General features: G+C 40.8%; 1 protein-coding gene across 1 annotated transcript; it reads left to right on the top strand.

Annotated features, from left to right (window-relative positions):
• Nucleotides 1-16,065: 16,065 nt before the first annotated feature.
• cabp5b (calcium binding protein 5b) lies at nt 16,066-21,079 on the top strand. Its single transcript, XM_079565187.1, has 6 exons — nt 16,066-16,117; nt 16,220-16,247; nt 16,564-16,707; nt 19,108-19,217; nt 20,663-20,810; nt 21,043-21,079. Exons 1-6 carry the CDS (start codon nt 16,067-16,069, stop codon nt 21,069-21,071), a joined length of 510 nt encoding a protein of 169 aa, XP_079421313.1. The 5' UTR covers nt 16,066; the 3' UTR covers nt 21,072-21,079.
• The last annotated feature ends 4,122 nt before the right edge of the window (nt 21,080-25,201 follow it).

Here is a 25,201-nt window from a genome sequence, read left to right as displayed (position 1 = left end):
AAGAGGAAATTGTTTATTGTACTACCCTCCAGGACCCACAGAACCTCAGACCTCTATTTCTTATACATTTTAGACAAATGTTTGCAAAGAAGTGCATGCTGGGAGTTGTCAGGTGACTCCGTCTTGCCCCTCGTCGTCAGTGCAGGTTGGAAATCTTCTAGTTTCCATTGAAAGGATTTGCAATGTTTGACCTTGGGATCAGTTGGTTGGTTTTGAGAAGTTCATTTGTGTTGCAGTCGCGAGAGGAACTTCATTAACGCACATTTTAAGATTGTTAAGTAATTTTACAAAAGTTCCTTCAAGTTGTAAATGAAAAGATTAAAGCAGTACCAAGTAACGTGTTTACCTTAATAAATCCTTTTCGTAGCCCCTGTGGGGGTAATACAAGTGTTTATGGGATGATTGGAGGGTCTTTCATCCCCCCCTGGTGTCTCTGGCCAGAAAACCATGTTTGCAACTTGACCGGAGCAAGCAATACACACTAATAGAATCACGAAGAAGAAGCTAACATGCTAACGGGGAAAGTCAACTGCGGGCTAACGTCACTTTAAACAGTATTTACAGCCAAGTTTGAGGGAAATCTTTTTTTTTCCATTGTATAATTGGATGTACAATATCCCTCTCTCCCTTCGCCTTTCCTGTCAGCGTAGTATTTACTCTCCAAGACAATTAATAAGTTAAAAAATTGCAGCTTGCTACTACACCTGCAGTTACGCGTATGGCCTCTAGGGGCAAGAGTTACTTAGTACTGCTTTAAAGTGTTGAGTGCTATGAAGTGTTTCGGCAGAAACAACATGCAACTATTGTCCTCCATTCATATACTGTTTTAGTTCAACCAAAGGGCTTATGGTTTTGCTCATCACCTAGACTTGCATTGAACATGACAGTTTTTTTTTTTTTTTGAGGGCCGGTCTTGACCCAAAAATCCCGGGCCGATTTTTTCTGCCAGTGCAGCCCTGTCTGTGCATCTCTAATTCACAAAAGGACATCTCCAGTCACAGGAACTGACCTGCAAAAGTGACAACATCCTCGTTTTGAATCACCTTTACTTTTTGTTTCAGAATAGAGCCATTCACTGGAACTTCATAAGAACCACTCTATTTGTATGAAAAACACCTGTCCTTGAGACACTTGAGCTCCTAACCTGATCACTATGGTGTGTTTATTTTACAGCTCATGTGCCATTATGTTACACAGGATTCACCACTGTAGAAACTCTACATTTATTTTACAATCAATGGGTGAGAGAAAAGAGGAAACTAAACCCACAAGTCCAGCTGCAGTTTACCCCGAGAGAATAATAGTGCTTCAACAAATGAATGGAGAGACAGTGCCTCCTATGGGACATTAAGAGAATAACATCCTGAAGTGTTTTTGTTCAGCTCCACATATTCTCTGTGTGACTGTGGGCTCTCTGGCACAGTAGTAAACTGCAGAGTCTCCAGGCTGCATGTTGTTTCCAGTCAGAGTCACTGTGTTACCGGCTAAATCAATGCTAAATTTGCTCTTCAGTGAATCTTTATAGTAAGCGCCTCCTGTGCATTTCTGTCCAATCCACTCCAAGCCTTTCCCAGCAGGCTGTCTCACCCAGTGTGTCCAGTAGCTGGTGACAGAGTAGGAGACAGTACAGGTGAGGGACAGAGGGCCTCCAGGCTGCACAGTCACAGAGTCTGGCTGGGTCAGTGTCTCACTCTTCACACCTGTGGAGGAAACACAGTGAGTGTGAGCCAGTCAACAGTCTGCTGTATTCAGTCAAACTCACTGTGTCCAACAGCCAGCAGCAGCAGCACACACACACTCCTCATGGTTTCACTGGTGCTGTTCTCATTGACTCTCTTCTCTCTGACTACTCTTTAGTACAGAGTGTGATTTGCATAAAGAAAACCAGGCCCTTCTAGCTCTTTGTGGCTTTGTGCTTCATGCTGTTTGGGGTCCTACGTGCATTTAGTGATCCATAGATCCATGAACAAACCTCAATTTTCCCCAAAAACCCCAAAAGTCTCATAAGCACTTCATCATTATTGCAAAAACAAGATTACAAAATGTACTTGCTCATATGGGAGTCTTTTGTATGTGCATTGTCTACTATTGGTGCATTCAGTAATTTAAACTCGAACACGAAGGAGAAGGAGAAGCTTCTCCTGTTCTTTCTTGAAGAGCCAGTGTCAGCCCAAGCTTCACATAAATGGAATTGATGATTATTGTATCAACACATCAGGTTATTTCAACAATAAAGTAGTCATCCATAGATCAGGTTGGCAGACTCTACTGTCCAGACACTTCACGCACATCGTCTGTATTTAAATGTAGAGTGTGATGGTGTAAGTTGAGGTCAGAGGTATCGACCCTGTGCTTCGTCTACCAACAGATTAATTATAGACTGTAAATTAAGAAGTGATGGTGGCTTTCAGCGCGGGCTAACTGAAGCCCGTTCATGCTAATAGTTTGTCTGGGTTTATGGAGCCAGACCCATCATTTAGATACAAAAATAGGACAATGTTGCGAGTGGTAAGACAAACACGTGGTGGTTTGAGTGAGTCGACAAACAAACGTTTCAATGGAAAGTCTACAAGAGCCAGGAACTTCCGGAGCCTGCCGCCATTTTGTTGCAGCTTCAGGAAGAAAGAGGCAAGTATTAGACTCTTTAATTTACAGTCTATGGATCTATTTAAGATAAGAAATTAATGAAGGAAATACATAAAACAGCTTATGGTGCGTTCTAGGCATCTGGTACATTTCAAACCTCCGACTCGGAACAATGCCTTGGAACGCCGCTCAAACTGGTAATTACCGCGTGTAAACTCGGAGATGTCCAGAGAGCTCTGAGTTCGGGTGTGAGATGAAGACAGTAATCCCCAGTGGAGGAGCACAGCTAATGATAACACTTGGGGGGGAAGGGAACATTACGCTTGATAATATTCTTCAATATCATTTTATAGGGTTAAGTTTAGGGTTAGGGTCATACTTTGGAGGACAAACATTCATGTAACGTTGCAACTTATTAGCTAACTGTTGTAGCACTAGCTGTTTTGTTTACATATATTTAAAGTTTAATCACCTGGAACGCTCTGAAGTCGTAAGTTGTCATTGTCAAATTGGAAAAATACCAGTATCAGTTGCGTGGAACGCACCATTAAGCCACAAAGCTATTTGATAAGTTCCTCCGAGCACTAAAAACATGTACAATAGGCCAGGATAAATAAGAGTGTGTTTCAGATTGCGAGCTTTGGACAACAGATCCAAATCAGCCCAAGGCTACAATACATCGTGGCGTGTTTACATGCATGAGTCCCATGTATGTTCATTAACATGCACTGTCCCGACCAAATAAACAATCACTCAAATGTCAGAGACAGAAGAAGACAAACAAACCTCAGCCTCTTGTGGTTATTGTAGAAGTCAAAACCTCGATTGAGTTTCAATATCGATAAATCTGTAGCCAGGGGTGTCCAAACATTTGTCATGGAGGGCCATATTAAGCGTACACAGGTGAAGGGCCACAGATCAGTGGTCAGTGCTGTGAAACCTTGGACTGGGTGTATTCAGCACAAGTTTAAACCACGCCCCACAGCTTTATTCATGCTTAAACCCTTAATGCCAGCTCTGTCTCACAATAAATCCTCAGTTGTTGAGGTTATAATTATGTAGAATCATTAAACTTGAGATAAATAAACACGTTACGTGCCACACGTTAGGTACCCAAATGATTTCTGACTCGGAGAAACATGATGACTAAAACAACAAAAATAAAAACGACCTGATTTTACTATAAATGTCTGAGGTAAAGAGGAAACTAAAACCACAAGTCCAGCTGCTGTTGCCGCTGACAGTTTAATGGTGCCTTAACAAATCTCAACAGAGTGACAGCGCCTCCTACTGGATCTCAAGAGCCTGACACTGAAGTGTTTTTGTTCAGCTCTTCATATTCTCTGTGTGACTGTGACTCCCTGGCACAGTAGTAAACGGCAGAGTCTCCAGGCTGCATGTTTGTTCCAGTCAGAGTCAAAGTTTTACTGGAAGCCTCTAAATCAATTCTAAACTTGCTCCTCAGTGATTCTTTATAGCGAGCTTCTCCTGTGTATTTGTCTCCAATCCACTCTAGGCCTTTCCCAGCAGGCTGTCTGATCCATGCTGTCCTGTAGCTGCTCACAGAATAGGAGACAGTACAGGTGATGGACAGAGTGCCTCCAGGCTGCACAGTCACAGAGTCTGGCTGTGTCAGTGTCTCACTCTTTACACCTGTGGACACAAACGTGTTCAGTGGAGGCTTCAGTAACAGGAGCATTGTGTGTGAATAGAGCTGATGTTGAGAGTGAAAGAGGAAAACTCACAGAGCAGACAGAGAGCAGCCACCAACAGCCTGAGAGTGTTCATCCTGAGACTGCACATGGGACTGTGAGGAGCTCATATATACTGCTCTCTTTAAAACTATGTGAGAGGTCCATGACAAGGACAGGACATGCAAATGAGCTCTAAATGCCTAAACCCTCAGTCAAAGATGCAGTTAGTATTAGTACCTCAAGCCCAGTTTGACCAGTGAAAATTACCACTGGAAATGTCCGTGTTAAGCAACCAATATACACTTGCGCCTAAAGGTTTACGAACCCTGGCAGAATTTTAGATTTTTTTTTTACTTTAAAGCTGAGTTTGCTCTTTTTAAATCATAGTGAAAAAAGAAACTTCCAAAATGACCCTGGTCAAAAGTTTATATACAGTACCCTGGTGATCTTGGCTTGAGAAAAAGCACACGATTAAACACAAAGGGGTTTTGCATGGCTACTAAAGATAGGCATCCTCACCTTTGACCCGTTTGCTTGTAATCAGTGAGTGGGGACTAAAGGTCAGTGAGTTTTTGGGCTCCTGACAGACCCTTGCGTCCTTCATCTAGTGCTGCACTGATGTTTCTGTTTTTTTAGTCATGAGGAAAGCAAAAGAATTGTCAAAGAATCTGCGAGAAAAGGTAGTTGAACTGCATAAAACAGGAAGGGGATATAAAAAAAAAAACATCCAAGGCACTGAGAGTGTTGTGACAGTGTGGATTTTGCGTGTGCCCCGCGGACTATAAACGGGGGTTCAGTTTCCTTTCTCCGCCCCACCCACCTCTGACCCCTTACGCTACACGCCATCAGAGCCGGTGTCATGGCGGCACAACAGCTGTCCACTGTACTACAACGAGGCGCACTGTCGCTGTTTGTAAAAGCATCTAGCTCAGCGATGCCATAGTGCCGCGAGTATCGGGTGAGTAGGGCTAGTATCCGGTGAAAATTGGCTGATTTGCATGTGGCTAATGCGGGTTTATAGTGGCTTGGCGTGAGGGCTTGTGTTGGTGCGGGGAACACAAGGGGCGCCCCATGACCTCCGTATGTTGCTAAATCTACCGTGTTGCTATTACTATCATTAAAATGTACAAACTGCAGTTGTTTACATTTAGTCTATGTTTATTTCGGCTCCTGCTGGCAGTGGGCCTCCTCTGTGTTTTATGCCCTCCACTGCTCCCATGTCTGTACCTGTGACTCTCCTCTCCTGTGGCTTCGGCCTGTGGCTCAGCACCGATGGCCGCTGGCTGCTTTGCCTTGCGACGACGACCCTAGAAGCTGCCATTGCTCCGCCACTGCTGTAGTGCCTCCATATAGCCGCTAGTCTCCCATTCGAAAGCATTGGACTTCAGACACGTGAAAAATAACTTTAGAGGCTGGTCCCTAATTTTCTTAAACTTTCTACAGCTAGATATTGCTCCTGTGATAACGCTGGGTTAGTTAGTTAGTGGGGACCAGGCCGCCTAATGAGGGCCGGAGTAATCACATCCCCAAGTAAAAGGCTGTTAGGAGGTAAAAAACATGGAGCTTCAGTTCTTGGAGCACAAACACGAACGTTTATAAACTAAAAGGAATGAGATGGACCGTGCGGGATCTAATCATGTCTTCTTATGTATCAGCAGTGTTCAAACACTAATTAAGAAGTGTAAAATTAGGGATTTTGTTGTAAACCAAAGCACGGTCAAGTTGACCCACAAAAGAATAAAATGAAGGTTCTTTAGTGTCCATCTCAGTCTCATGACCTCAATATCATTGAGCAACTCTGGAAGATCAAATATAAAATAAAAACAAAGCAAATAAAACAACTTTTTTGTGTTTTCATTCATATTCTTTGAAAAATAGTAAAAAAAAATATATAAAATTCTGCCAGGTTATGTAAACGTTTGAGCTCAACTGTGTATAACCCACTGACAAATCTCCAGTTTGAGGGTTGCCAACAATGCACTCCATGCACAGGTGATTTTTTTTAAACAAAAGGATCATCACTTCCTCTCTGACTGTAATGCAATAAATGTCTTATACAAAGCAAGGAGACATATTTCAAATGCTTTATAGTAGTGTTTTTCAACCTTTTTTGAGCCAAGGCACATTTTTTTCATTGAAAAAATCACAAGGCACACCACCTGCAGAAAATGTTAACAATTTTAACTCTGTAGCCTATATTCAGTCGTTCTCATCAAAGTGTCTTGAATAGGAACACTGTGTAGTCTCGCTCGCCACAGTGTCTCAATGCATCACTAATTCTCTTGTCTCAAAGAAATTAACTACCTGATATGGAGAGTATTATATGGGTACTCTGCCGATCACTAGACAACAGAGGACACTTGAAAACAGTACATTATTTGGGGATAATAATGCATTTGTTTTCAAAAAAACAACTAGGTGAAATTGGATAATTTCCCAAGGCACACCAGACAATAACTCACGGCACACTAGTGTGCCACAGCACAGTGGTTGAAAAACACTGCTTTCTAGAATGCAAGAATGTGTTTGGTGTTTTCTGACAGTGTGAGAGCTCCTCCTCTGGCGACTGTAGTGAATAACACTGACAGGTTTTTGTTCAGCTCCACATATTCTCTGAGGGACTGTGGAGCTCTGGCACAGTAGTAAACTGCAGAGTCTCCAGGCTGCATGTTGTTTCCAGTCAGAGTCACTGTGTTACGAGAAGTGTCTACACTTATGCTGAACTTGCCCTTCAGTGAATCTTTCAGGTACATTGTGCATCCAGGAGCACAGTATTCCCCAATCCACTCCAGGCCTTTCCCAGCAGGCTGTCTGATCCAGTCTGTAGCTGTACTGACAGAGTAGGAGACAGTACAGGTGAGGGACAGAGTGCCTCCAGGCTGCACAGTCACAGAGTCTGGCTGGGTCAGTGTCTCACTCTTCACACCTGTGGAGGAAACACAGTGAGTGTGAGCCAGTCAACAGTCTGCTGTATTCAGTCAAACTCACTGTGTCCAACAGCCAGCAGCAGCAGCACACACACACTCCTCATGGTTTCACTGGTGCTGTTCTCATTGACTCTCTTCTCTCTGACTACTCTTTAGTACAGAGTGTGATTTGCATAAAGAAAACCAGGCCCTTCTAGCTCTTTGTGACATTGTGCTTCATGCTGTTTGGGAGTCCTATGTGCATTTAGTGATCCATAGATCCATGAACAAATCCCAATTTTCACCAAAACCCCCAAAAGTCTCATAGTCTCATTCAGTTATTTAATCTTGAACATGAAGAAGAAGCTTATTCTGGGTCTGAAAAGTATAAAAAATGTCCTTCATGTTTTATTGTTGAAATAACCTGATGTGTTGATACAATAATTCATCAATTCCATCTATCTGAAGCTTGGGCTGACACTGGTTCTTCAGTTGGAGTAGTCATCCATAGATCAGGTTGGCAGACTCTACTGTCCAGACACTTCACGCACATCGTCTGTGTTTAAATGTAGAGTGTGATGGTGTAAGTTGAGGTCAGAGGTATCGACGCTGTGCTTAGTCTACCAATAGATTCATTATAGACTGTATATCAAGTGATGGTGGCTTTCAGCGCGGGCTAACTGAAGCGCTTTCATGCTAATGGGTCTGGCTCCAAAAACCCAGACAAACTGTCTGGGTTTTTGGAGCCAGACCCATCATTTAGATCAAAAAATAGGACAATGTTGCGAGTGTTATTAAGACAAACATGTGGTGGTTTGAGTGAGTCGACAAAAACAATTCAATGGAAAGTCTACAAGAGCCAGGAACTTCCTGAGCCTGCCGCCATTTTGCTACAGCTTCAGGAAGAAAGAGGCAAGTATTAGACTCTTTTTAATTTACAGTCTATGGATCTATCCAAGATAAGAAATTAATGAAGGAAATACATAAAACAGCTTATGGTGCATTCCAGGCAAGGTACATTTCCAACCTCCGACAATAGGAACAATGCCTTGGAACGCCGCTCTAACAGGTAATTACCACTTGTAAACTCAGAGACGTCCAGAGAGCTCCGAGTTCGGATGCAAGATGAAGACAGTAATCCCCATGAGCGCAACTAATGACAAAACTTTACAAAACCACTGCTCCAGTGAAGTGAACATTACGTTTGGTATTATTCTCGAATATAATTTTATTTAGTATGTCTTGAGTTATACTTTTGTAGAGAAACATTCATGTAACCTTTATTAGCTAGCTGTTGTCGCATTAGCTGTTTTGTTTACATCTGTTTAATCACCTGGAAAGCTCTGAAGTCGTGAGGTGTCATTTTCAAGTGGGAAAAATACCAGTTGCCTGGAACGCACCACTATGGAGTGTGGTAAGTAATCAATCATGTGACAGCGTTTGGTAAAGCCTCAGTTGTTGAGGTTGTAACTGTGTAGAATCATTAAACTTTACCTAAAAAGCATCCTCTCTGGTGATGGCCTGAGGGTCGTCAACAATTGGTCTGAGGGCCACATTTTGCCCCTGAGCCACACTTTAGGTACCCAAATGATTTCTGACTCAGAGAAACATGATGACAGAGTAAATGTTTTACCACTGAAAAAAACTAAAATAAAAACTCTACCTTCTTTCTATAAATGTCTGAGGTAAAGAGGAAACTAAAACCACAAGTCCAGCTGCTGTTATCGCTGACAGTTTAATGGTGCCTGAACAAATCTCAACAGAGTGACAGCGCCTCCTACTGGATCTCAAGAGCCTGACACTGAAGTGTTTTTGTTCAGCTCTTCATATTCTCTGTGTGACTGTGCTCGTCGTCGGGCACAGTAGTAAACTGCAGAGTCTCCAGGCTGCATGTTTGTTCCACTCAGAGTCACCATGTTGCTGGAGGAATCTGCATGTATACTGAACTTATTCTTCAGTGAATCTTTATAGTTAGAGTCTCCTGTGGATTTGTCTCCAATCCACTCCAGGCCTTTCCGAGCAGGCTGTCTGATCCATGCTGTGTAGTAGCTGCTCACAGAATAGGAGACAAGACAGCGGATGGACACAGTGCTTCCAGGTGGCGCAGTCATAGTGTATGGCTGTGTCAGTGTCTCACTCTTCACACCTGTGGACACAAACGTGTTCAGTCGAGGCCTCAGTAACAGGAGCATTGTGTGTGAATAGAGCTGATGTTGAGAGTGAATGAGGAAAACTCACAGAGCAGACAGAGAGCAGCCACCAACAGCCTGAGAGTGTTCATCCTGAGACTGCACATGGGACTGTGAGGAGCTCATATATACTGCTCTCTTTAAGTCTATATGAGAGGGCTTTGACCAGGAAAGGACATGCAAATGATTCAGCGGGCTCTAAATGCATACACCTTCAGTCAATCAATCGATCAGACTTTATTTATAAAGCGCTTTTCATACCGAAAGGTATCACAAAGTGCTTTTCAGATTACAACATTTAAAACAATACGCCTGACATCACCTCCCATGTATATTATATATTAGGAATAAATAAATAGATGTCAGTTAAAGGCTAAGCTAAAAAGGCGGGTCTTGAGCCTGCTCTTAAAAACATGAACGTTCTCTGCAGCCCTGAGCTCCTCCTCAGGTCGTTCCAGAGGTGAGGGCCGTGATATTGGAACGACGCCTCACCATGAGTCTTTTTGTTGACTTTAGGAATAAGTAGGAGACCCCTGCCTTCAGTCAAAGGTGTCTTGTCAGGAGAAACACATTGAAGTATATTTACATCAATGGGAGAAACTCACTGAAGAAACCAAGGGCAACAGCCACTAAAACTGATTGAAATCACCCCCACATCATCATCACAAGTCATCCATTTATCAACAACCAAGAGCATCTAATCATGCCTTCTGATATGCGCAGCGTTGTTGCTACCTTTTGGAAAATGTGAAACAAACTCAAAACCAACTTCAAATATTATAAGTAAATGAATGGAAATGTTTTTTGTCTCTGTTGTTTCAGTCTACGGATCTGTGAGCCTTGTGGGGTGTATGTTCTTATCCTAACATGGGGAACAGCTAAAAGAGTAACTTCAAATAATAATGTAAACCCTATAGCTCCCACCCAGTTACAGTATTAATCAGCAGTGTTCTAACTCTAATTAAGAAGTACAAAATTAGGGATTCTGCCATAAACCAAACCACGGTCAAGTCGACCAACAAAAGAATAAAGTGAAGGTTCTTTAGTGGCCATCTCAGTCTCCTGACCTCAATATCATTGAGCCACTCTGGGGAGATCTCAAACGTGCAGTTCATGCAAGACAGCCTACGAATTTACAGGAACTGGAGGCTTTTTGCCAAAAAGAATGGCCGGTTTTACCATCCGAGGAAATAACGAGGCCCATCCACAACTACCACTAAAGAATCCAAGCTGTCATTGATGTTAAAGTCAGTACACAGTGTTAAGAACTGGAGTATGTAAACATTTGATCGGGGTCATTATTTTTTCATGATGATTTAAGAAGTGCAAACTCAGTTGTTTCACCACAAATGGCTTCACACAACCACTATCTGTGAGTTCTTTGAAAAATAGTCAAAACCATTCTGCCAGGTTATGTAAACTTTTGAGCTCAACTGTATATAACCCACTGACAAATCTCCAGTTGGAGGGCCGCAAACAATGCACTCCATACACCTCCTCTCTGATTGTAATGCAATAATGTCTTATATAAAGCAAGGAGACATATTTCAAATGCTTTATAGAATGCAAGAATGTGTTTGTTTGGTGTTTTCCGACAGTGTGAGAGTTTTTGTTCAGCTCCACATATCCTCTGTGTGACTGTGGCTCTCGGGCACAGTAGTAAACTGCAGAGTCTCCAGGCTTCACGCACATTCTCTGTATTAAAATGTATAGTGTGATGGTGTAAGTTGTGGTTAGAGATATCGACCCTGTGCTTAGTCTACCAACAGATTAATTATAGACTTTAAATTAACAAGTGATGGTGGCTTTCAGTGTGGGCTAACTGAAGCCCGTTCATGCTAATAGTTTAGATGGGTTTTTGGAGCCAGACCCATCATTGAGAATGGCAAAAGAAAAAAATTGGACGATGTTGCGAGTGTTAAGACAAACACGTGGAGGTCCCAGTGAGTCGACAAAAACGATTCAATGTCAAGTCCACAAGAGCCTATAACAACCGGAGCCAGCCGCCATTTTGTTACAGCTTCAGGAACAAAGAGGCAAGAATCAGTCCATTCTTAATTTACAGTCTATGGATCTAGAAATGAATTAAATTTGTCACGCAAGCTTTAAAGCGCGATACAAACCCAAGCCATTTGATCCTTCACCTGATTTTCTTTTCTTTATTTCTTTATTTTTTTAATGCATACAACAATGAAAGGGAGCGGTAGTTTAAACTGTTGTGATCTAAACTCATTCACACTATTTACACAATACATTTTCAACATGCCAATTTGCACAGGAATGAGTCTCATGAGCAGTTTTTCAGGGTCACTGTCACAGTAATGAGATCAAAGCTAGCCTGTAAATGCGCAATCGATAAAACATACTTTAATGTGTTGTTTTTTCCACAAACCACTGCATATTAGTATACTGAGGGAGAAGTGAACAGGCGTACTTTCACTAAAAGCAGACCAAATCGTGTACAGGGCCTTTAATTAAAAAATTAAACATATTCCTATGATTTGGTGATTCTCCACAGAAACAGTCGCACCCTCGATGTCCTTTTGCAGTCAAATGTTGCACCTGCGATAAACCGCTGGGAATAGTGGTCGCAGCATTTGTCAGTCAAAACGCACAAAACAGAAAGCAGAAACCACAAGTCCAGCTGCAGTTTAGAATCACTTGCTAATTTCAGTACGTTTTTCTTTTTTGCGTTTCTCACACGGACCAGCCGAGCGTGGACGTTTCCCACGCTCTACTGCCCCCGGTGGTCGAAGCGGGCTCGAAGCTACATTGTGAATGAATTAAAGCGAATCTCCTGAAGCCAGTGTAAATTCGACCACACGATTGCATGCCCTCAAATTGCATAACACACTAATGCGGATCCTATAAGCAAATCGCCGCACATGCGCTGTCCCCGGAGTGTCACGATTAAGCGGTTTGCATGCGCCACTGTGTCTCATGCCAAGCCGACGCAAATCATTTGATCCTCACTGTTGCATGTCAAACTCTCCCGATACTCTCATGCAAAACACTTTGATTTCATCACGCATTCAGGGTTATGCAATTGAATTATTGTATAGATCAGATTTTTTTGTACGTCGTTATGTGTTCTTTACAGGAGCAGCGTTATTTAGTCTTAATTTTAGTCAAAGTGATATTTTTGACGACTAAAACTGGACTAAAACTAAATTCAAAGTTTTTCATGAGACTAAAACTATGACTAAAATGTCCAGATATTTTAGTCGACTAAAATAAGACTAAATAAAAATGAAGTGAAATGCTCTAAAGCTTTGTTCATGTGGGAGCAGCTCCATGAAGCAGAGGATTAAATATGATCATAATGAAGATTATAAATGTAAAGTCGACTAAATGTGTCTTAAATTTAGTCTTAAAAAAATGTGTCTTAAATTCAGTCGACTAAAACGAGACTAAAATTGAGTTTTTCACTAAATCTCCATTCAAATTGAATTGAATGAATTCATTTTCATCAAAAGACTAAAACAAAAACTAGGTTAAAACATGTCAAAATTAACACTGTTGTTTGCCAACTTCTGTAAAAACTATATAGAAAATAATAAATAGGATAGTGACTTTGTGAATAAGTGTTTGGATCATATTTATCATGTCTTGGCAGGAAAAGGGATGAACCTGCTCTGTCTGGAGAACTGAACTAATGCTGAGACCGAGTAAAAGCTAATTCATCATAAATTATGAACCACTGGAATCATTATTTTCCCCCTTGTTTATTTGTTTATTTGTTTATTCATTTATTTGGATCTCCATTAGCTCTCTCCAATTGGACAGCTACTCTTCCTGGGGTCCGCTTCAAGCAATTACATATTCACATAATACAGTTAAATTGAGAAAAAACACTTCACGTACAAACCGCTCCTCAGTTACACATATATGCACACACACAAACAAACGTAGCTTTCTATCAGAAAATGTGTTTTCAATAGTCATTTGAACCTGAAGTCACGGAGCTAAACTACGGACTGAGGCTACGGGACTTCATTATAAACCCATTGCACCATGCAAATAACAGCACACGCATGGCCTCCCTAACCACGCCCCAATCCTTCTGCGTTCATGACCTCTTCTCAATTCCCCTCCCACCGCCCTCCAGTCGACAGGCGGGCGCCCCTCCCCTACCCGAGAAAAATGTCCAACTCGTGACCCTGTGTACTGTGTATTTCCCATGTTTTGATGTTTTTGTTCATGTTCTTTGCCTTGTGTGTGAAGTGCTTACTATAAATAAAGTTGCCTTGCCCATCTTATACAAAACCATCAATCAAAACGTTGAATCAAGAATGACATTGTGCAGTTTCTACAGTGTGCAGTGGTGTGCACAAAAAGCAGATCTAAGCGGTCACACTTGGGCTGCTGCTCATTCTTTAAAGGGACTATACTGAGTTTAAAAGTGTTAAAATGAAGTATTTTCCTCCCCCCACATGTTCCAGCCATGTCCTAATGTGTAGAATGAGCCCAGACCTGTTCACCACAACTGCCTCTGTCACTCAAAAAGGTGTTAATTCGGGTCCTAAGTGCCGTCATGCACGAGCTTAATATAGAAGCTGCAGTTACGCATAAGGCCTGATGTGGCAGTAGTGAGCATAGAATCACAAACTTGCATAGCCCCTTTAAAGGAGAGATATCAAGCAAAAACATGTTTTAGCTTTTGCTTAGCTTTTTAACGTTGCTCCCTCATCCAAAACATACCTGGAATAGTATTTCACTTCTTTCACGCAGTTTTGAGTTGTCCCCCTTTACTTTGGTTGTTTCCTCTTCTACTGCTGAAACGCTCTGATCTGCATTTCCTGGATTTTATGACATCATAAAGGGAACACAGAACTGTCCTTTCTCCATCACTGGACACGTTCTTAGCAGTTTAGCTGAGGAATAGGCCACCGTTTTTACATACTGAGACGAGTTCTTTAGGACCTGTCTGATCTTCCCCCGTGCCTTCAGTCACGTAAACACAGCGCAGACGGCGTTAGCATTTAGCCTCTCCCTCTCTCCTCTATAGCTCCAAAACAGGTCAAGATAGAAGCTACCAAGCTCTTCCACGTTTTCCCTATTTAAATATGGTTACGTGAAGTGTTCCACTACAAAGTATAATATCACACAATTAAAGAATGTGGATTTTCTAAGCGGATAAAAGGGGGAACTATATTGTAAGTAAGGATTAAACAACGAGGAGCCGTGCATTAGACGGTTATAATGCACGACGCGGAGTCAAGAACACCACGACGCGCAGCGGAGTGGTGTTACTCCGCGAAGTGCATTATAACCGTCTAATGCACGGCTCCTCGTTGTTTAATCCGCTTATACCATGGTCCCACAAACGTAACATTTATAATAAATATTTGTTTCATTTACTAAAGTCACTAAATATGCCAGACTACGGGACTATTTTGTGTGGGTTATTAGCCGGTCACTGAAGGCTGGTCTCAGAGCGAGTCATTCTCCGCAGCTATTACGAGGATCTCAGTCAGGCGCAACGAAACAACATAAGCACAGAATCACAACACAACAGGACTAAGACGGCACTTTTCCGTGGAAGTAAACACCGATATGCGGCACTCGTGGGCAGGAGTTATTTCACTTTTACGCTGTTTAACCTGAAGCTAGCTAGCTAGCTCAACAAGCTCAACTGTTTATGGAAACAGCTGCGGTGGAGTCGCTCACACCTGGGCCCCACGAACTGAAACTTTTATATTTGACTTTACTAATCCAGCCAAATATGTTTAAATGCAGAGATCATTTTATGTACGCCTGAAAATCATGAATAGTGCCTTAACCGTTTTCAATAGAAATGGAAAGCTCATATTTTACTAACAGTAGCTAACCTAGCTGCTCACTCTCCTCTACTTCCCATTTATCAAACATTTTGTTTCGGCCAAAAACGTTGAAATTAAACAAAATCCATCTCATACGTTCCTGTCAGTCACTAATTACATGTTTATCTGATTCAGCTGTGTCATGCGTTGCTATGGTGATGCCCACAGCGGAGTGATATCCCAGTGATTTAACTACCGGACTACGTGTGCGGTTATACCAAAATAATGCACCAGCCAATCAGAATCGAGTATTCACCCAGACCATGGTATAAGGCGTAATAATACCAGGAGTAGTTTGGCATCCACACAGTAAAGTGAAGATAACTGCGCGGATTTCAGACAGGTCCTAAAGAACTCGCCAAAGCTAAGGTAAGAACATATCTCAGTATGTAAAAACGGTGGCCTATTCCTTTAAGTGTATTCTTCACGCCGCCATCGATTTGCTAGCCGTTAGCTGAAAGTGAAAGCTTGTTTTCGCCGTTTTACATTTTGTCATTTCTTTTATCGGTGGCAGAGTGCGCTACGGCTCAACTCGCAATCCTAAGCCCATGCCTGAAAATTGAAAAAAAAAAAAAACACACAAAAGTCGAGATCAGCACTCACATCAAGTCCTGGATGTTTGGTTGCCGCTACCCCACCGTGCGCGTGTGATGCATGGCCAGTGTTAAGCCCGCACTGTGTCTCTGTGCTTTTCTGGACCAAAGCTGCCGAGATAATCCACTCCAGAACTCATCTTTCTCCGGGCAACTCATTTAGCCGCTGCCGACACATGCTTCACAAGGGACGCCGCAGCACAGCGACAGACACGTTAGATTGAATTTTGAATTTTGTTTTTTGTTCTGGTTTTTTTGCGAGCAACAGATCAGATCATGAGCTTGAAACAGCCCTGCATTTTCATCCGAGGAGCCACCAAGAGACATGTAAGCTACTGTTTGTAATTTATGCACAGAATTTAAATTTGAAGCGATATGTGTGTGTGTAAATGATCCTATAAACCGTATTGTGTTTTGTTTTTTTTGCAGAGAAATCTTACCAATGATGAAATTGATGGTAGGTACATTTTTAAAAAGTGAAATTGATTTTCGAGCCAGAATGTGTCTATACCTCTTTTTACAAACGTTATCGTCTATTGCCAGAAACAAGAATATGTCAATTTGGAAACGGAATGATAAAAAGCTTTGTTAGTTTTAATATTTTTAGAGTTTAAATGAGAAATATATAATTTAAAAAAAATTGGATCATTTTCAAGGTCTAATCTTCCTGGATTATCCAATTATACCACAACATCTGCATTTAAAATTGCAACTCTGACCTCTTTTAAAACATGCTTTTTTTGTGTTTGTGTCATTCCTTTTGCCGTTTCCAGAATTGCGGGATGCGTTTGTCGAGTTCGATAAGGACAAGGACGGCTACATCAGCTGCAAAGACCTGGGGAACCTAATGCGGACTATGGGCTACATGCCGACAGAGATGGAGCTAATCGAGCTGAGCCAGAACATCAACATGAACTGTAAGCTCATTTACACCGCCACAAAAATCTACTATTTCATTCTTTTTTAGTATAAACTTTGCAAAAATGTGGTTTCATTTTCATATTACAACATTGTTCCCTTATCAAAATCATTCCTGAGGTCGTATTTCACTTTCACTTTTTCATACAGTTTTGAAGAATACTGTTCACTTTGGTCAGTTTTTTGCTCCACTGCAGAATATCCGACTATTTCCTGGACTTTTACATATTCAAACAACTCCAAAAGTCTCTGCTGCATTTTTAAAGATTATAAACCATCACCAGACTCAAAATTCATCTTATCACTGTGCCATTGATTTGTTAGCATACCTTTGGGTATAAAAAAATGGAGTCTCATATATTATTTTTAGCACATTTTATCAGCAAACTTTGAGACAACATAGCCTTTCTGTGGTGATTATGTTCACAATAATTACTTGCTCCAGCCAGCTCAAAAGCAGGTTTATGTGCCACAATTATACATGATATATCCACATTGAAATCTCAAACGGAGGATATAGAGGCCAGTGTACATTATGAATAAATATTTCCGTCATCATTATTTGTGTGTGGTTAAATCGAGGCTCAATGACAGCCTGTGTTTATGATGCCACCCATTTTTGATACTCAAGAGACGAAATGAGTTGATCTCAATTCTATTTGAGATAGTCGATTTTTTTGCCCGTTTTTGTTTTATGTGGCTAGGCCCCCCAACTGCAAAGATGAACCCCAAAACATCTGCATCATGAAAGGTCAATATTCTCTGGTACGTACATAATGTGTTGTGTAAAATCTCACTGACACGTCTATCTGAGATTATAACAATAACAAATGCAGTATCGTGAGCCTACTGCGAGTATTAAGCAACTTTGTTTATTTTCAGATGGTAATGGCTTCGATTTTTCCATCTTCGTAAGCTCTTTCGAAGCACTTTCTAACGGTCCATTATTTCATTCACACGTAGCACTCAGTGGCGGTAAGCTACCATGACTGACCTGGGGATTTCTGATTATCGTCACCACTGTCGCGTTAATGCATTCACAGAGGATCGAACCGCCAATCTTTGGGGGATTATCACAACATAGCAGTGTATTTTTTTTAATCATTTATTGTAGTGGTGTTTTGTGGATGACGACACTGGTTTGTTGCTGTGGTCTTAAAGTGAAAGTCTGTGAGTTTAAGGGCCAGATCTTGTGGCGGCGCACGGGGCGGCGCAGGCTTTTGGCGAATTATTTTCCGAGTGGCGGCGCTATATGTGCCATTCGCCTCCGCCACCTGTGAGGGGGCGTCACAAGAGGAGGTGACTGCACTGATGGAAACACGGCTGACATTCACTTCCTCGTTTACATTGCGCTGTCTTGCGTTCTTTCTTAAGCCTTAGGCTCTCACAGGTCAAACTAAAAACTTTATTTACCCCATCGTGAGCTAAACGATGTTCACGTCTCCAGAGAAAAAGAGCTACAGCGTCCGCTGTGGCGCGGATCGGCCGCGCTCGGCGTGAACGCAAAGCAAAACAAAAGCACATGTTCACCCCCCACTCCCACACAACCACTCTCCTGGACGCGGAGTCGATCTGGTTGGAGGAAAATGTGTGTCTCCACCCATTTAAATGCGCTAAGTCTGGAGTGGCAAGATCACAAAGTGCGCTTCTACTGAGCGCAAAATGTCACACTATCGTCTCCGTTTTGATGCACAAGATCGGGCCCTACATGTTTTACAAATGTAGTAAATTGCCCAAATTGACCACCTGGGCCTGCAATTTGACGTAACATGAGTCATATTAACTCATGTTAATGAAATAATGATATATATATAATAATATATATATATAATAATAATTATATATATATATATATATATATATATATATATATATATATATATATTCTTTTTTTTTTTTTCATCCCTTTTCTGATATCAGCTACTAATCAGAGGCGTACACTGTAGGCGATACTAGCAAACAATGTCCATGGTTAGAAACAGCATAAAAAGTCAAGAAAAGAGCTGTGGAACAACTGTTAGCTTCCATTTAAATAAATGTGTGTCCAAATGCTGTGTATGTTATTTGCATTTTAAAGTCTCTATTGGTTTATTATTATGATTGATCTATATTTACCTTTTTCTGTTTTTGTTGTGTTACATCGAGGTTAATCTAAATTTAAATGACCTCTGCTAATGCACTGGTCCTGTCCCTCACAATGACAAATTCCAACTGGAACATCTGGTGCAAAAACCCAGTACGGCAGATCTATGCAAACTCTCCGAGGGGCAGAAACGGAGATTACAGCGTTTTACATTTTAGTGCGTGCAATCAAACACTATGTGTGGCGGTGACTTTGCCGCTACAATCAATGTCTGGGCTTAACTTTGATTAAATCCGAATAAATTTTCTCATCGCAGTGGGAGGCCGCGTGGATTTTGAAGATTTTGTGGAGTTGATGACGCCCAAGCTCCTGGCTGAGACGGCAGGGATGATTGGCCTGAAGGAGCTCAAAGATGCATTCAAAGAGGTGAGCTGGAGCTCTGCTCTTTGGCGCCACACGCTGGACCTCCCCCCCCAGTGCTGGGTAATCGGGAGTGTGACGACGTTTGACATTGAACACCTCTCTCCGCAGGGGAGGTTGATTGTGAAAGGTATTAGCAGCCCTAGAGTAAAAACTGGATAAAAACAATATTTCTTTTTCTATGGACGGCAGACATCTTAACCCCTAAACTTACCCTAACCCTCAAGAGAAAGCTTATGGGACAGGCCACTTGAGACCGGCTCCTGTAGGGTGGGGCGGCCCCTTGTGACTTTGCATTTCAAGCACCTTTAGGAGAAACTGGTCGAGACCGACCAACAGGGGGCGCTGTGGGGCTACAGTCATGCCGGTAAATGCAGAGTGAGAGCTACTTCCTGCTTTTTGACAAGTTCTTATATATTTCACATCTTTGCCCCTTTTTACTGCATTTTAACAACTCATAAAGGATTTCACTAGTGTTAGATACTTTCTAAAGGTTTCCAAACAAAGAGAGAGGCCTTATTTTTTTCTTCAGCAGTCCCCAAACAGCAGGGTTGCCAGGTCCGCAGTTAAACTGCAGAATTGGGCGTTTTTTAAAGCCATTCCGCGGGTGAAAAAAAACTGTCCACCTTTTTTTGCCTTGCTGTAATCAATGTCAAATTTTCTATTTCTATCTTATTTTTGATCAAAATCACTATTTCGAAGGCAAATCCAAGGCTGTGTAGGCTGCTTTTTCAATAAGGGAGTGAGGTAGGGGCGGTTTTTCATCATCGCAGGAGCACATGGGCTCTGTTAACTAGTAAACAATATTGAAAATTCCAGCCGCGCTGTATGTCCGCGGGTTTTCCGCGGTTTTCAGATATTTTTGGGCTGCCCAGACCTGGCATCCCTGCCAAACAGGAAACTGGTGTTGCAAAGCTAGCTTTGTCACACCTCAACATTACGTTCCCTTTGTCACGAAACTCAACACTGACCACCAAAATAGGCAAGCATTTGGTTAAATATGACAAATATATGTACATTTATGCTCAAGTGTATTTAATCATATATAACCCAATCAAAAGGTCTGGTCTTGGAAGCTACAGTTTGACAGAGCTTGTTGTTTACCGCGTGGAGGCTAACGCAATGCTACCAGCTAGCAAGTTGTGTGAGCAGAAAATGTCAAAATAGCACAGAAAGGTTTTATGTTAACTCTTGGATGCCTTTATTCTGTCTTTAGAGTGGAGGCAGATCTTTGGCAAAATCAAGTGTGTTTTCAGCCATGCTCGTGCTCCTTTGTTTCTGTTTGTTGGGGTGAAATGTTCCGCCGTATGGCTTTAAGTTGCAAATCATACAATATATTTTCTGATGTTTTGAATGTGTCACGTGAGCAATTCAAAAACGGCCCGGTCCAGTTGACAACTTGAAATCTCCTGGACAACTGAGAGCTCACACACACTTTGTCCTCTATCCAGTTCGACATTGACGGGGACGGCTCGATCACCATCGATGAGCTGCGGCACGCCATGACCAAGCTGATGGGAGAGAAGACCAGCCGGAAGGAGATCGAGGCGGTGGTGAAGGAGGCCGACAACAACGGGGACGGGACCGTGGACTTTGAAGGTGAGACAGTGTGTGAGATTAAAGGGGACGTACGAAGCTTGTTTTTGGCGTGTGGACAGTAAACAGTAGTGAAAGAAGCTTTGTTAATACATCATTATAGTACATTTGTGGAAAAATATGGTTGTCAATAATTATTTTACAGAGCCTGAATAAAGCCTATTATGTCCCCTCTAATGTAAAAATACAAATATTATAAGAACCAATAAACAAAGTAATGTTCCTCTCTTTGCAGAATTTGTGAAGATGATGTCACAAAAATGAAAACGGAGTGTGTAAAACAAATCATTTTTACATGTATTATAATATGCATATAAATAGTTTTGTATTCATACAACAGCTTGTATATTGTTAAAACATAACTTTGTAGCTGAATGAACTACTCATTTGAATATGCATGTATTAATGAAATGTATGTAAATGAAATGTAATTGGGTGGAGATTATCTCTAGTTATTGTGTTAACTCTTATGCGTGGGACCGAAAAAGATGACAATATTACTTATTTTAGGTATTTGGTTACTGCAGCCACATTTTAATGTAGTTTACAGCACTCTCTAAGTTTTAGCTTGAAGCAAAGAAATGATTGAGTCTTTATGATAAAGCACAGAGACATGCAGACTGCAAGACTGTTAAACAATCCAACAACTGAACTTACAGTGGTGAGGTTAGCTCCAAAACTGCCATTCTTTGGGTAGCTTTGTTTGTTCATCCCAAGAATGAATGTGAAGGCAGCCTTATACAAAAGATTTAACCATGGAAATCCGCAATTTTAAGTGGGACTAGCAAAAAAATGAAAAGAAAAGAAAAAAAGAGCCGTGAAACAGCTCCATTAGCTGGGACACTGTAGGTAAACACATCTGACACACTGTAGGTCCAAATAAGTGAACGATGACGCCAGTGTTTTACATTTTACCATCTACATTAGTTTATTAATACGTTTTATAAGTTTATATGTGCTCCTTTTCCCAGAATACTTAGCAGTTTTAATAACACAATCCAAAGCAATGGAAGTTCAGTTGTCAGGGTTTATTCTTTAAACACCATTTTGGTTTTATATACCTTACATTTATTAATTAAATTGTGTATGAGTTTATTTGACAGGGACAGTACACATGAATTAATTAATTCATGTAAATGTGTCAATATTCATGTTGTCCCTGGGTAAGGTTATATTATATTATAAAATGTCACCCATAAGCAATATTTATAGCTTAATTAACAATAGATTGACTGTAAGTAGCTAAAACCTATAAAAAAAAAAGATACTTTAAAAAATATATATTGTAATTTTTACTGTGCCTCTGTTTTGTATACGGCTGTCCTGAAATCATTGGTACCAATAATACATATCATGGGTCGGCAACGTCAGGCCCAGGGGCAAAATTTGGTCCTCCAGCATTGACGCTCTGGTCCCCCCAAACCGATGTTGAGAAACATTATTGCACACATCAGTAAGCAAATACCCTTTAAACTACTTTAAATTCCAGACCCCGTAAGGTGATATGTACATCACTGCGATTTTAAGTGTTTACTTGGGGCAATGGTTCTGAAATTCGGCCCTTGATCTTTTGACAAGGAAGAAAATCGAACCACCACAAAACAGACTTGTCTAGGTAGTTGTAGGTAGTTGACGAATATATGGAAATATATAAAAGTATCTTGAAAGTATGCATTAATAACTTTTTGATGATTTTTTCCCCCCGAAATTGTCATTTTTGTTCTGCCATTTCTGTGTAACATTGTAAATTAAATTTACATTTTTCATTGCTGACTGATCCAGAAGCATGTTATTGTGTATATTTACCAGATTACTGTCATTTTGTAGTGCATAATAGGCTTGTTTCGATTAAAAAAAAAAGGCGCTAAATGTGAGACAGAGGACCTACATGTCATTACCCGGGACCTATACAGTATCACATCGACTACAACATTGAGAGGCTTAATCTATGTCTAGGTTCTGGCCTGGATTAGTTCACTGTAATCCCCATCATGGGACCCTCAGTGGAACAGATGGCAGGTCGGGCCGAATCATCATTCTAATTCCCCTCTAACTGGAACGGGGAAAAGTCACCAAAAAGCTATTCCAGATTAAAATATCACCTATGACCTGCAGGGAACAGAACAATTTGGAAAAAAATACTTTATCAAATTGCAGTAAACTTTTTTTTTTGCACACAGGCCACTGTAGCTGGTTTCATTACAATACTGCCACAGCATCAATGCACTGCTGTATAAACCTTTTTCTCACTTATAATATAACATAACCTATTGGTGGTTTGGGTTTTATGTAGATTATGATGAAGAAATCTGGATTTTAAATGAGATTAATGACTTAAAATTGCTTGAATAAAGGTTGAATTTGAGTCGGTTTTAACTAATCTAAGCCAGGATAGAAATGCTAAGGCCAATGGAACAAGCATAAAAACCCCTTGGAATCAGATATTTACTTTTAGTTAAAAAAAAAAAAAAAAAAGCACTTTTCCAGTCTAGGCCAAAATACAAATTGCCAGTGTCTTGCTGGTTAGTTAATGTTGTCAAGCCCTGAAATAGTAGGTTTGTAATTAGATTTGGGGTGAATAGCAACTTAACAAGTAAAAACAAATAAACAAATAAAATTAATCTAATGTAAGCTTCAACTTTCAAACGCGTGTACATTCAGGAGCCGAGGTGGTCACCTAAAGTCAATTTACTTAATTACTGCTAGAGCTTTTGAGTATCGCTACTTTACCTGAGTAGTATAACTTGCTACTTTTACTCTACTACAGATGAAAGATGAATAATAATACTTTCTGTTCCACTACATAAAGCTTCAAAGTAAAACCTACAAGAACCGTTGCACAGTACCAGGACAGAATTTGCCACACTTTTAACAATTGGACTTTTAAAAACAACAGCAGGCTGATTTGACTCTCTTTAATTAATATTTCAGCTGCTTTGTATATTATATCAAAGACTGGGAGAAAAATAGATGAAATAAACAAAATAAATCACTGTATTACAAGTTGACATTACATTTTCAAAAGCCAAAAGCCATTGTTAATCAGTCATATACTTATGGACAGTTTTCATACAACATTTTCAGAGATCAAAACACTAAGCGCCTTGGGAAGGTTTTTTTTTGGGAAGCTAGCACGTCAATGTTCCTGCACTGTTTGAAGCACTGTTCAACAAAGGTCCATGGTTGCTGCCCTCCAAGTGATGCCACTATCCATAGATGTGTCAGGAGCTCACCATGCTGACAGTGATGCCTATAAAGCACATGATTCTCACAGTTTGTTGGTAGATGTAAACTGCATTTTTTATGTTTTTTTGTAAACACTTTCCCACATGCAGCACTTGTAATAAAAAAAAAAGTTAGCTATTACTGCATGCCATTAGTATCTGTTGTTTTTAAATAAGATGTTACATGTAACTCTGTTGTGTCCTTGTTACATGATTTTGTTACAGCATGCTAACTGAATGCGGCACTTCCTGGTTTTAGCCTGTAAAACACGCCCCTCATTTTCACACAGTGATGTTGCCGGATGACCCAGCACAGCAGGATAGATACAGTTTATATATATAGGCTGTGTCCGAATGTCCATCATAATCCCTAAATAGTGCTTTACAGGGGTCACGCCATTTTGTAGAGGTGTCCGAATTACCACTGGGCAATTCCCCACAATGTAACCTTGTACACAGTACAGCGATTGTCCCCAAATATGTCAATATTTACCGCTAGATTATTACTAAATAAAGATACAGAGGCATGGAGATGAGCAAAGTGATTCAACAGCCCATAAATACTGAACAAAAAAGGACAATTCTAACCAGGAAGCTACATTAGCTTCATTCTACATATGCTAACGTTAGCTACGAGTGCTGTTTTTCACTTCTCCAGAACAAAATATGAAAAAAATATATACATTTACATATGGACCCAATTTTGGCTTGACTTTATTTGTGTGTGTGATAAATATGTTTATAGTCCGCCTAAAAATGGAAAAAGTTCTGATTCCCGTGAGAGGTTTTCTTCCTCCTAGGCTAGGACACGCCCCCTTGTATGATGCGTTTCCATCTGTATCTATAGCCAGTAACGCTCACATTCTGAATAAACCCTTCCTTAAATTTGCTGTAATGTAATGTCGCTAATGTTGTAGCCCCTGGCCCTATCTATATCAAATGGACTATATTGTTATACAGATTAATTTACAGATTAATAATCCAAGTAAATCATAAAAGAATTTTTGTCTATACACCTTCACAAAAAAACTCTCCTTCCTGTGCTGATTAGCATGTTTGCAAGTAGCTATCATTGTTTTAAGTTTCATTTTGAACTGCTTCCCTTTTCAATGCCGCTGTAGGGACAGGTTTGTACCCTCTGCCTGTGCTTTGTATAACCACATTTCATAA

This window comes from Gobius niger, assembly GCF_951799975.1.
Source record: "Gobius niger genome assembly, chromosome: 10".
NCBI classification, from domain to species: Eukaryota; Metazoa; Chordata; class Actinopteri; order Gobiiformes; family Gobiidae; genus Gobius; species Gobius niger.
This window is presented reverse-complemented; position numbering and strand designations above follow the sequence as displayed.

What these genes read in the sequence shown, in the direction of transcription:
- cabp5b (XM_079565187.1), top strand. Translation starts at nt 16,067, where the DNA reads ATGAGCTTGAAACAGCCCTGCATTTTCATCCGAGGAGCCACCAAGAGA. An exon ending in TACCAATGATGAAATTGATG is followed by an intron (nt 16,248 to 16,563) that starts GTAGGTACATTT and finishes TGCCGTTTCCAG; the next exon opens with AATTGCGGGATGCGTTTGTC. An exon ending in CCAGAACATCAACATGAACT is followed by an intron (nt 16,708 to 19,107) that starts GTAAGCTCATTT and finishes TTCTCATCGCAG; the next exon opens with TGGGAGGCCGCGTGGATTTT.